We start from the raw sequence: 13155 nt of genomic DNA, 5'->3' as shown, positions 1-13155 counted from the left end.
CAACTATAGCAGTGTGACTGGGTGCTGTTTTCTAATCAAATAACCACTGTGAAATACCTGATTCACTTTGCACCCAACAGCTGTACTTTCAGCCTATGTTCCCAGTCACACTCTGAAAACAAGCACAATAAGAAAGGCCGAAACAGCTGCAACTTCTCAACAGAAAAAAAAAAGAAGGGGGGGAAAAAAGCTTGTTGTCAGGCTCCAGCTTAGGAAGGAAGTAAAACCATTTTTCTTTTCTGTCTCATGCATGTCAGCTGTCTTAGAAAAATTATTACTGCTCTGTTTTGTAACAGAAACTCCACAATATTTGGTAAACTACAAACTCCAATCTATTCACGGCCAAATACAGATTTAACATTTCTGATGCAGCCAAAACATGTTCAGTATGTCAATGGGCTGCAATTACTCTCCAGGAGAGCTTTGGAATTCACCTCCTGGCCTCAATTATCCTCCTTAAAAGAACTCATGAATCTTCTGTATTTGGACCATCCAGATCGATTTTATTTTAGTTTTAGATTTTGGCTGAAAAAAATAAACATTTAGTGAAGGAGGCTGTATTTCCTTTCTAGTATTAGCAATTTCCAGAGCTATTTAAGTGAATAATTCTATTTAATCAAACTAAAAGCACAAACAGAAAACAACAGGTGACTATTCCTTGGTTGGATAAAACATACCTACTTTTGCATTCTGAATATTATTGGCTCCTCAGATGACTTGTTTTAAATAAGAGAAATACAGGTTATATTCTGAGTTGGGTCATTAGCACAGTTCTGATGGGTAATGCCATAAGCTTCAGTGGAATCACTTGTAAAGATAGGAACTATTCATTGTGATATGTCTCTAAAAACATCAAAACCCCAGAATCAGATAGCCACCACCTACAGAAGGAAAAACTTTGTTCTCAGAAACTACATGTTAAACCTTCTGTTGACTTCTGCAGCAATGCTGTGCTATAGTTGTGTGGTGAAGAGAGAAAAATGGATGGAGGTGGAAATAGAGATGAGGAGGCGGTAGGAAGGCAGAAAGTGATGAGCAGCAGAAATGGAAAAGGAGATGGAAAAATGGCAAGAAAAGGGAAATAAGAAAAGAAGGAGAATCAAGTGGTTGGCTGCTGATCAAGTATAAGCAAGTATAATGGGAGAATATGAGAAACATTTTCAAATAAATTTCTCTCAGGTTGAACATCAATAGCTTGCTGCTGCACCTACTGGCTTCCACAGCACAGGCTTGGAGCTTCAATTCAATTTAGGTGACATCATCACTACGTTTTAAACATCTTTTTTTTTTTTTTTTTCCCCACAATATGTTTCATAACAATTAAAGGAAACCCTAAATTAATACAGCAAAAATGTGAATTAAATGTTCATTACTTTCACCAAGCTGTTTCATATTTGGGCGCTTCAGGGTGTGGTTGTCAGAGACAGAGGTACTGTACTATGATTTCTTTTAATCTCACGGATGACTGCTAGTGCTGAAATTTATGTCACAAACTAAATTGTCTAAATATGGTAAGGTTTGGTATTTCAAAGAGGATACAAGATGAACTGGATTCACTGGAAGGGCTGAGCTGATTTTCTAATTTTAGAAACCTATATATGAATACTTTTTCTTTTGCTTTTGAAGAGTTAGCATGAAAATATGTTTGCAAGATATTAATACAATATAACCAGTTTTAAAACAGATTCCCTGATAGGTAGAATTTTGCAACTAATTTTCTCCGAAAGCATACCTGTCTCTGAAAGGATATAGTCAATTCTGAATAGCTACAAGTTACAAGGGGATTGCATAGGAAAATTCAATATTTGAATGTACAAAGAGCTAAAAATATGAGTGCAAATAACTGTGCAAAAGTGAGTTATGTAATAAGTGAAAAACTGAGGATTCTTTGCAATATTTTCAAGTAGATTTGTGAATGAAACAAAAGAGAACATCATTACATTTCTTTGCTAAAAAATGTGGGGAAGTGTTTGGGGATATCTTTTTGATAAATTAAGTCATTGTTAGATTATCCTGATTTTTTTTTAACCCATTTTACTTCAGTAATGGTCGTTTAATAGCTCAATTTTTAATGATCTCCATCTCATTGCAGTTAATAGCTATATTTCCATAGAAACACTGCAAATCTGCTTTAGCTGGGCATTTGCTAATGAACATGTTTGAAAGCACTTCCTAGATAACTATTAGTGAAAAAAAAAAGATTTAATGTAAGTGAACATTAAATTCTGCAAAAAGCTGTGTCTGCTGTATCCTATAGACCTAGTATCCCTTCCAAGATCATTTAAAGGCAAAACAAATTCTAACCTTTTTATTTGGAGGTAGTGTCATTAAAGGTAGTCAGTATGCTTATTCTCCTGCTGGTTGCACCAAACCCTCAAAGAAAGAGCTCCTATTTATTACAATATGAACCCAATGCTGACTTCCCCCCGTAGCTCAAACCAATCTAATTCAATGATGAGAATATTTCTGCTAATGGCAATGTGCAGTTTACACAATAGCCTTTCTTTTGATTTGTAACTGAACGTGGAATGGGAAATGTATTCTGGAAATATCTTAATTGTTCCTTGAGTTGGGCAAACGTCTGAATGAAGTGTCTGGTGCAGAACTTGAATGAATAATTTAAAGAATGTTACAAATAAAAATAATGCTGCCTTGTGCTTTCCACCAAGCCTCCCTAAAAGCTTTGTGACAGCCCAAAAGAAATGCTGCGAGTAAGACAGTAGTTGTTATTAACTGTATTTTGTAGATAAGGAAATGGCTTCAGAAAGGTTAAACAAATTGCTCATGTTCGCTGCGTGAACCAGCATCTACATTCAAGAACAGAGCGTAGGTTGGTCCTGTGCTCTTAGCATTTGCCCTTCCTGCGCTGGAGACAAACTGCAGCTTAAAGTTACCAAGGTCATCATGGGAAGTTCAGGTAAAACTGGCAGGGTTGTCACTGAACATTTTGTTAAGTTCCTATCTTTTAGGAGGAAAGAGAAACATGATTTTCTCCAGTTTTTCATCTGTCCTTTGTGGTAAATCACTTTGACCTCCTTCCCTGTAGAAGCATTATGGATTTTGCATTATGGGGCAGGTTCTGTGTCCAGTCTGTGCAGAAGACAGAAGTGGAGGTATAGGATTCCCTTTGTCCAGACAGGGTGCATATACGGGGGACAGTATGTAGCCCTACTTACTGCATGTGGTAAGGACAGAGAATGAGGGGGAGGGAGAGAAGAAAGGGAAGGCTTGTTTTTATGAACAGTTACATCTGCCCAAGTATTTTCTAATGGAAGGTTATGGGAAGCAGGAACACTGGAAGGGCACAGTAACTGATGGCCTTCTCCTCGGGTTTCAGTTAATGATGGTTGGGGGACAACACTACTAACTTTGATGACCCTCTGCAGCCTAGAGAGCAAGAAGGGCCAAAGACTGCCAATACTTCAGGAAGCCCACTAGAAGACAAGTAATACTGGCAGAGTAAAAGGACAGAGGTCCTTGGGTGCAGGAGGGATCCAGGCTGAGATGCACATCCAGGCTGGACACTGTAGCAGCTGGAGAAGCCAAGGTCTCCAAGGTGGTCGTTGCAGGATGACAGTGCTTGAAATAAAATGGGTGAACAGCGAGAGCCCTTGGTGCTTTCAAAGTATTTTGCTTTCTGATGTTTGAGTTTGGCTGCCAAGTTTTTAAAAGACTGTTGGCTCTGTGGGTTAGATTTATTTCATTAGTCACCTACAAAGAAGTCATATAGTATAATTTACCTGTCTAGATTAGTTATGTACTCAGTGGAGGGAGACAGACTTCTCAAGAGGGTGATTTACCACTTATTACGGAAAACCTGGTTTAGGACAGGAAGAATTGCTGTCCAAAAGAATAGAGTGAGACGGGAATGAGCAAGAGCCTGAAAATCCAAGATGCACTCAGAGAAACTTGAAAGTAGTTGGAGGAAGAGCTAATCTCAATTCTACAGCTGTGAGTCATAGACTATGGGTACATTAGCAAGTAATTTGGTGCCAGAGGAGTGGATTGGTATATAGAAACAACTAATGCTGAGGCTCCTGCTTCTACATTATAAACTGTCTTGGCATTTTACATTGAACTAGGTTTAATCTGATCCTCTAGACAAACGCCCATATGAAGTGTATATCTGAAGCTGTTTGAAGAATCAGTCACTGTTTTGGACATTTCTGCCCCATCTGAGTTTGGAGCATATTTGTTATGTATCCAAGACAGAGCTTTCAGTTTAGTTTCCTTTGAAAGAAATCTAGTTTGTATGGACCAAAACTGCTCTGTGAACTGAGCCAGCTGGACTAAGTAGAGATCATGGTAGAATTTGCTCCAAAAACCATTGCTCCAAACCACAAAGCCCATGTAAACACTTAAAATGCTGAGTGAATTGTGAAGGTGTCATAGTAATATTTACCTGCATGAAGCGTCCCTCCGAAGTTCCCAGATTAGCGACAGTAAGGTTCCCTTTGGTGAAGACAGATATCGAAGTTAACAGGACACTGTTGAACTGGCCCATGAACAAGTCAACCCTCTGCAAAGGAGTCGTAACTTCTAAGCGATATTCATCATCTTGTGCTCTGCAGTACGAAGCATTTCTTGAAAAAGCCTGTTTGAAAATGAAGTACAGATGAGTACTGTCTTTATGAGTAGGAATAGATCTTTGTCAGAGTGAAGTCATTTAGCACAAATGCATTTGACCAAAAGTATTTTAAAACGTTTCAAACTTAATTGCTTCATCAGTTATGATGTTCCATGAGGAAGGCAACGACTTCTTAATGTTATGGGAACGTTTCTTTTAACTTTTTTTTTTCCTGTCTTTTGGAAATAAGACATAGGGGTCTTTATGTAACCAGATGATATGTATATAAGCATATATATCAAGGTATCCTTTCTCTAAGCTACTTCTGTAATGCTGCTCCTCCAAGGGTCTCAGAATTCTTTGACTGCAGAGCCTGCCCAGTGACACACCTGCTTCTAAAAGACTGATTCCTAGAAAATGATTCTCTAAAAACATTGCAATTTTTTTAACCTTTTTTTGCATTAAAATAATAATTTCCAATATTCTTCTCCTTCTATTCTCTTTTCACCACCTTCTTCAGTGATAAGACAGAAAAGGGGAGAAAAAGATGGAGAAAGAGAAAAGGGAGATAAGCCAGGAAAAATATGTTTCTGATTGTATATTTAAATGGAACTATGGGGAAGCCAGCTTTTTATAATCACTTAGGCTATTGTATTGATCATCTATGGCTCATGCACTATTTTGTCCAATCTCTGTATGTCTTGAGTATACTACAATAGTTGCTGCATTTGCAGTATTTTCTCGTTCAGTTTGGGAATAGAGATTACATGTTTTTAATTTTCATTGGAAAAATTCTTGAACAATACACTTTAAATTATTCTCTCGAGAAGAATATAACCTGCTGTCCTGACAATTCAATAGTAATCTATTAACTGATAATTCCATTACTATTGATACTACATCATCTGTTTTGGTGAGATAGTACAGATAATAACCAGGAGCCCCTGAAAGGATCTCTAACCAGCTTAAATTTGGAAGTCATCTAGCATGTTCCCACTGTGACATACTTTATGAATAAACATGTAGGGAGATCATTAAGGATCTTATGGTGGTTCCCTCTGCTGAAATCAATAGAGAGCTTCATTTTTCCTAATTTTTTTATTGATTTGTTGTTTTTACAAACATGTTTTAAAAAATATTTTAAAAAGCTTGAATTAAACCTTTTAAAGACAGGCAGAGTCTTTACACTAAAGTCAATAGACCTGGATCATACCCTTAAAGAACACGTAGGAGTAAAATTTTATTTTCTTGTTTTCTAGATTCATATGTTATTCCCTCAAAGTACTATGAGAAAGCAAGCAATGAACCAAGAATTTCATGCTGGCTTAACTCTGGTGAATTCTGGAAAAAAACCAAGGCATTGAAAATGCTGTTAACAAAATGTTCAACCTAATAGCTCAGTCCTTTGCTGTTGAATTGTAACATTTCTAAACTGGGCAGAGCAACAGCACTAGCAGGCAAAGTTTTCTGTGATCCCTAGGAGTTGCAGTGAGCACTGGTGCCAGCTTTTCTCCAGGTGCCCTGTCAATTTACTGTATCATTTAGGTCAAAACCTGAGTAAGACCAGACAAGAGCAACTGAAATCTCTGTGCAGTGCCTTAATGATACAGAAAGAGGGCTTCTAGACTAGATCTGATACAGCAGTGACTTAACAGTTCGGTTATCCACATACTAAAGGGTTTGCTGTATTAGTTTTGGTATTATCTGTTAATGTATGGTGTGCTTTGCTCAGCAGGAACTGAACTAATACTTTGCACCAGGAACACTGAATACACTTTAAATATTTTTTAACCCAGTATTTGACTGGGTTAAATAATCAACAGACAAATTTAGCTTTTCTTTGTTTTGGCCCCCAAACAAGCTAAAAGCCTTTTTCTTTCGCACTCACATCCTACCCAGTCTAAAAGTATTTCTGAAACATCTGTGCAAAGATTACTCATACAATGAGCATGAATAGTTCAAGTGCAGAAAGATGTACAGTTTTCATGCTTTCTGAAATAAGGCAGATTTCTGAATTTACCCTCCCCCAACTTGGGATCTCTGCTCTTTGCTGTAACTCCTTTTTTTCCATAAGCAAATGACTTTGGGGAGAGATGTTTCTGTGCTAACCTTAAAAAAGGACTTCCTCCGATGTAGTCATCTCAACACAATTTGAACATCCTGACATGCCTCATGAAACCCTGTTCAAGTTCTTTTTAACAAGTGACTAGGTTTTCCTGCTTGCCCTGACACCTTTCCTAGCTTCCCCGAAGTCAGTTCAGCCACAAAGTCAGCTCAGCCTTCCTCAGAGGTGTTGTAATTTTGGGTATTTGCCCAAGAACCTGCAGGTTGTTCCACATATGGCTCTCTTACAAAACCTGGCGCTCCATGGATTAACCATAATGTAAGGTTAGCTGTTTAAGAAATAGGAAGGCTTTGATCTTTGAGTAGAAATGCAGAGATTAAAAGGCTACTTAGAAAACTAAAGGAAGATTGATAACACAGAAAACTGCGGCAAAGAAGCTGCTTTAAATTAACTCTTTGAAGCCTGAATCTCTCCCTCCCTCCCTCTGTCTCAGCGTACACATAAGTATCCATTTGGCTGTCAATGTGGAAAAATAACTGATGTCAGATGATGCACTCTGGGTATTATGCCAAGTTCCAGTGACAAATCACACAACTATTGAAATGGACGATTAGAGCGCGGGTAAGTGCTTGGGTTGGGCTATACTGCTTCTCTTCTCGGAGGAGAGGTGCCAATTGCACGTGTGATTCATAGCGAGGGCTTTGTGAGGCTGGTGTAGGTGTGCCACTGGAATGCAATGAGGTGTGGGCAAGTCCGGCCTTTCAGCAGTGTCCAGAAGGCTAGGAGATAACCAACGCTATCTTATTTGTTCAGAGGGGAAGTTGTGGTGTTTCAGAATTTACCCTGGATTGGGTCCACAGAAGATGAATGCGCCAAAAAAGTCTCTAGACATCATTGAGCTGGGCTATCAGGAGCTGTCACTGTTTGGCAGTTAACTGACGATTTATATATCATATTCAGTGAGCATGAAAATAATATTTTGGACAGAGCTGCACATTTGAAGCCAAAAGCCAAAATCTTAAAGCCACTAATGAAAATCTCAAAAAAATACCCAGTTTGGTCAGTGTCAGAACCGATCATAGAGTCTAGTCTCTAGTCTGAATATTAGACTCCGGGAAAAAAAATAAATCAAAATTTTAACCGAAGACTTTTTGTGAGCTTTTCTGTTATTTGCAGCGACGGCAATTTGGAGAAACACTCCTCCAGGCTTGTCCTTCTAGAGCTGGCCAAAACCTGTTCTTAGTTAAGTGCAGTGCTCAAATAGAAAGTGATATTATATGTAATGTCTTAATGTTATGTTTAATGTCTTGAATAAACTAGAAATTAATGACTTAATCACTGCAGAACATCTCATCCTGTCTTGTGAGTGATCCGGAGGACATCATTAAAATTAAAACTTAATTTGACAAATTGGAGCAATGGTCTGAAAGTAACTAGGTAAAATTTCCTAGTGTCAGTTATAAAATACTACAGTTACGAAGATGAACTCAAGTGAAAGTAGGAATAAGCAGGAGTCTTATTTCCTGCTGGTTTGTTTATATGACTTATAACTTGTTGGCTGTCAGGAATCAAAGTCCTAAGGATCAACTTTTGTTTTCTGCTATGGATCCTAGGAGTCTCCCTCGAGAAGTGGGCACCCACAAGTGCTGACAATGTTTCTCCTTTGAGCATTTCTATGGCATAACGTGAAGCAGGGGGAAATGAGCTACTGCTAAATGAGCTGGATCCTGGTATCTGCAAATGGCAAAAATCCTTTTTTAAAGAAACTGCTGTAGAGTGAATGAATAGATGATTCTACATGACAAATTGATTCCCAGGACAATTAAAAACAGAGAGGGTGTTTAAGTTGCTTATCTCTTTTGTTGTAGAGGTCAGTGAATTAAGCTGAATAATAAAACTACAGTTTTCAGGAGTGTGTCCTATTGGAATCAAGCACATAATGGTGAAGAATTTACATATACAGCACACTCTGAACAGGAAGAGTGAGGAACACAGAAGAACCTTATCAGATTTTCCTTTCTACATTTTCTTGTGTATTTTTAGCCAACACAGTTTTGCTGTTCTGTAATACATTTGAATTTTCTGGGTAGTTTGCAGTATTTCTCTTCAGGTGAGACATGCATTTGATCTTTGCTTCTCTCCATGTAAAATACAGGAATTGAAATTCTGGCCCCAAGAACTCAGTGAAGCCAGGGTGTTGCCTGAAGAGGGTGAGTGATTTCATCATCATCATGTTGGAGGTCTGTTAGAGGGCTGGAGTTAGAACCTGTATTGTCTGTTTCCCAGTCCCATGTAAATAAAAGTGAGGGACATTATAAATTTGGCCTATCATTGTTGTCTTTGAAAGGAATTGCTCCTTAAATTTCATAAATCTCATAAATCTTCCCAGCTGTCACATATCAAGTTTTTTTTAAGTCTGGGCTCAGAGATGACTACTAAGATCCTTGTACTTATAGCTCTTTGACAAAATGGAGAGAGAAGAAAAATTACCAGGACAAACTTTCTGGCTTCTGACACCTTTACAGACTCTGTTCATTTCATGCCTTTTTCTGTCAGTTCCCTTGGCAAAGGGACTGTCTCCCTCCTCCCTTCCCATGTGGTTTCATGCCATAGCTGGTCAGAGTGAATAAAGCATAATGGAGAAGAGGTGAAATATATAAATAGCTTTCTACTATGCCATCACAAAGGAATATTTTTTTCCTCTGTAATTTGCAAGATGGAAAGTTTGTGAAATGGACAAAATTTTACTACTAGCAATTCTAAAAAGTCATATTCACATTTACTGTTCTCACTATACACAACTGTCACAGGGTGTCTGAATTCTTTATGGTTATGAGCACATTCAATGATGATACATGGAAAAAATATGGACACATTTATTTTTTGGAAGTAATTGACCAGAAAAGAATCTCTTGTGAACAAACTCCAGCGCTGTAGGCAAAAGAGACGCCAGCCAGAGTTGAGGAACATGAGAAACAGAAATTCTTTGGATGTAGCATGTTGGCTTTTGCCAACATGATCAACTGCAAGTCCACAGTGAGACTCCTCACCCGCTGGGTCACTGTAACTGCAGTCTGAGTTCCCAAAACTTACTGCTGCTTTCCAAGAGAAGCAACTGTGGATAACTAAATAGGGTTGGCCGTGCATCACTACTAGTCATGTACTACTAGTCATAGCAGGCCAAATGCACATGAATAGTGTTCCTTACTGGCACCAAGATTACATTACATTCATATTCTCCCATCTCACTTCCTTTATCAAATATTATCAATTAAGAGATCGGGTCTTTCGTACTGAACTACTGCACATATTCGTATCGATAGGGTCAATAAGTCCTCGGAAAGAGGTATCCCAAATGGAAGAGTCAGCTATTATTTGCAGTAGGGACTGCACGGAAGCCAGACTAGGGCAGTCTGCTGGGGATACGCAGTGCATACCCCACCTGCTGCTCTCACAGCACAGAAAGACAGCTAATTTCCATGTTAATGTGGCAGTGATTGGTACTAGGTATGCTGAATTTCTCTTTCATGCCCTGTTTTGTCAAACAACTAACTTGTTCTTCCCAAGAACTCCGTGGGAAGTGGAACAGAAATCACCCAGAAGGCACATCACAAGAGAAAACTATTTGAAAACACAGTATTCAAAATGCTATGTGCTTTGTAAAACAGATTTCTGCACAGTAGCACCAGACATCATTACCAAGCACTTGTAATCCTCAGCAAGGGAAAAACAAGTAATAAATGGAACAGCTCAGTTTTGCCAGTGGACACAAATTTATGTGCTAAACAACTCCCATAGAAGCAGATCCACCATGCTTCTCGTTTCTTCTTGACCAGTGAAAGACACCTCGAGGAGGTAGGTGCTGTGAACTCAGTCCAGCGTCCATGAAGAACTGAACATGCCTGGGGCAGGGGACTGGGTTCTCCTGTTTCTAAGAACTTCTGCTGAGGCATTGAAGCTTTACTCTAACAGGTGAAAGAGTTTTTTCCTCTTTTTGTTTTAAACAAAGAATTGTTTCCCTCTTCTTCCTTCCTCCTCTTCCCAATATTCCTCAGGTATTTGAAAGCAATTCAAAGATATTTTATAAAATACAGAAGAATTATGTTCCCTTTCTGAGAATAAACTTTTCAAATCTCATCTGCAAAGTAGGAGATGTGAAGAAAAAGCAAGCAACTGGAAATGGCTCTTTAAGATGGAAACAGTCAAGCAATCATAACGATGCAGCGATCACTACTATGTCTTGCTACTACCTGGAGATGGTCCGAGTTACACAGGAAAACAACCCTTCAAAATACTACATTTTGCAAAATAAGGAACAATTTAGAGGGAATTACTGAAGGATTAATTATCTTTAAACTACACTTTCAACTTCAAGGACTTGATCTAGAACTTGCTGAAGTCAATTGGGAAGATTACACAAATTTTTATGAACCCTAGAAAAAATTTTTAAAGAACTCCATTGATGTAAAATGTTATATAGTATCATCCCACTCATTCTTAATACTTGTTGCTTTGATCTACTTCACTGCTAAAATGAGAAGGGCCAAAGGAGTTACTGTACTGATACTCCACTTAAGGTAATAGGTAAAAAGACATCCATGTTAAATGTAATTAGTTAATACAAATTAAGATGATTACATGTTCTATTGTCAAGATCATTCAAAGAGTTATTTGCTTTTGTCATCGAACAGTGTTGCATTAGTTCTCATAATCTGGTTAGTGCATTAGCACTAAGTAAATCCTATTGATTCAGCAGATAAAATGGACCTAAGTAATCTTGGTATTTTGCTGATTTCCCTTATATTAATTTAACATTTAACTCAGTATACAGATTATCAAAGGAGAGGTGTTGACTAATTATACATTTTGAAGAAATAAAATAATGCATCGGAGATGCTGTGTTGATAAAAGCAGTTTTGCTGTACATTTGTAGTGTACATCAGGTGCATTTTTCATAGAAGTCCTTATTTACATGGAAGCTGTGATGAAATAGAAAAGCTGTGAATTGCAAGTAGACCAGTTATCCTAAGATAATGCTGAGTGCGGAGACTCTTATTCCAAGATAACATTGCACAACCACTGCCTGTCTAGCCAAAACAGTGGTGCAAGAGATGTGTGGGATAGAAAGGAGTCCAGAAAATAGGAGAAAATCATGCAATTTGCCCTACTTTCCACAGGCTGTGTATAAAAGCAGGGTAACATCTGCCTTAAGGGAATGAAGCTCTCATTATCACTTCCCCCAAGATCATTCTTCCTCTAACATTTCATTGTTTTTGCCCACTCCATAGGCAGTGCAAATAATATTTCTTTGTGACCTACACTTGCTTTCTGAACCATTTATGCCATGGATCTTTTTCCTTAGCACTATTTTTTTATTTACTGTGGGATTTGACTCTGGTTTTACTTGTATGTTTGGAAATGCAGAGTAATTCCACTCTGATGCAAAAGCTGTCTGAGATCAGAAACCCACATGCCACCTAGAAAGTTCGAGTCACACAACACTGTCCTGGATAATAATTACCTACTGTTGCTTTAGTGAGCAATAATGACGGCAATATGTGGTCCTGAGTCAGAACAAGTAGAGTACGTAGAGGAACTGCTGAGGTAAGGTTGGTGCTGAGTGAGCTGAAAAGCAGATGTCTGCTTTGCCAGGATTTACGTCTCTCCATTGTTTGGCAGCAGAACCTGAGGAAAATTCATTGCTTGCTTAGATGTCTCAACTACCTACCAAAGCCAGGTGGGATGAATCCAGAACTTAGATCTGCATGCAGTGCACTGCAGAATCAGCTTCTCTTTCTCTGGAACATGGAATTGTTTACAAAGAAGTCCCAGCAGATCTTTCAGGAGGGTCTGCCATGGTCCCATTGCAGAATAGCCATCACCAGACTAGACAGGAACTTAATCTGGGGCAACAGAGCCTTAGAATTTGGTCTGAACACAGGAAAAGAAGCTTAGATCTGAATATTACACATCTCTAGTGAGTGTCCTTAACGTTACATACCTGCTAGTCTACATTTTGGACATCTCTTCCTGTGGGACTGTAAAGGTTTTCAAATTTGCAAGGTTACATAGGGTAAGAAAATTATTCTTCATCCAGTTCTAGTCTTTAGAGTTATTTAAGGGCCTTCAGAAACTCTGAGACATAAAAAAACACATGACCAGATATCCATGTTAAAAAAAAAAAAATTACTTTCTGCCTGAAATGATTTCTGCGCGATTCCAGAGAAAAGCAGGACAGTCGCTCTTCCACACTAATAACCAATAGGGAACCCTGCCTTCAGCAGCAGAATTTGATTAAAAAGTCTGGAAATGGAACATTATTAGTAACTCTGGCTGATAAATCAGTGCCCTTTGCAGAAAATGGTAGTTTAACGGATACCACTTTTTCACAGAGAAATCCAGCTTTCATCAAGAAGATGATAAAACACCAAGCAGCAGTGCTGGGAAGCAGAGACAGGCCCCTAATCAGACATCAGGAGAAGGAAAACTACTTTTTGCATCACTCGGGAACTAACAGTTTGGC

The 13155-nt window shown here is 38.5% G+C and overlaps 1 protein-coding gene across 3 annotated transcripts in view; it reads right to left on the bottom strand.

Annotated features, from left to right (window-relative positions):
- Positions 1-13155, bottom strand: part of MET (MET proto-oncogene, receptor tyrosine kinase) — a 90702-nt gene that overhangs the window by 51108 nt on the left and 26439 nt on the right. For all 3 annotated transcript variants that reach the window (XM_075059135.1, XM_075059136.1, XM_075059137.1), the window contains exon 3: positions 4403-4594. In XM_075059135.1, coding sequence (XP_074915236.1) covers positions 4403-4594 — 192 coding nt within the window. The remainder of the gene's footprint in view (positions 1-4402; positions 4595-13155) is intronic.

The sequence above is a fragment of the Buteo buteo genome, chromosome 28 (genome assembly GCF_964188355.1).
Source record: "Buteo buteo chromosome 28, bButBut1.hap1.1, whole genome shotgun sequence".
NCBI lineage: Eukaryota > Metazoa > Chordata > Aves > Accipitriformes > Accipitridae > Buteo > Buteo buteo.
This window is presented reverse-complemented; position numbering and strand designations above follow the sequence as displayed.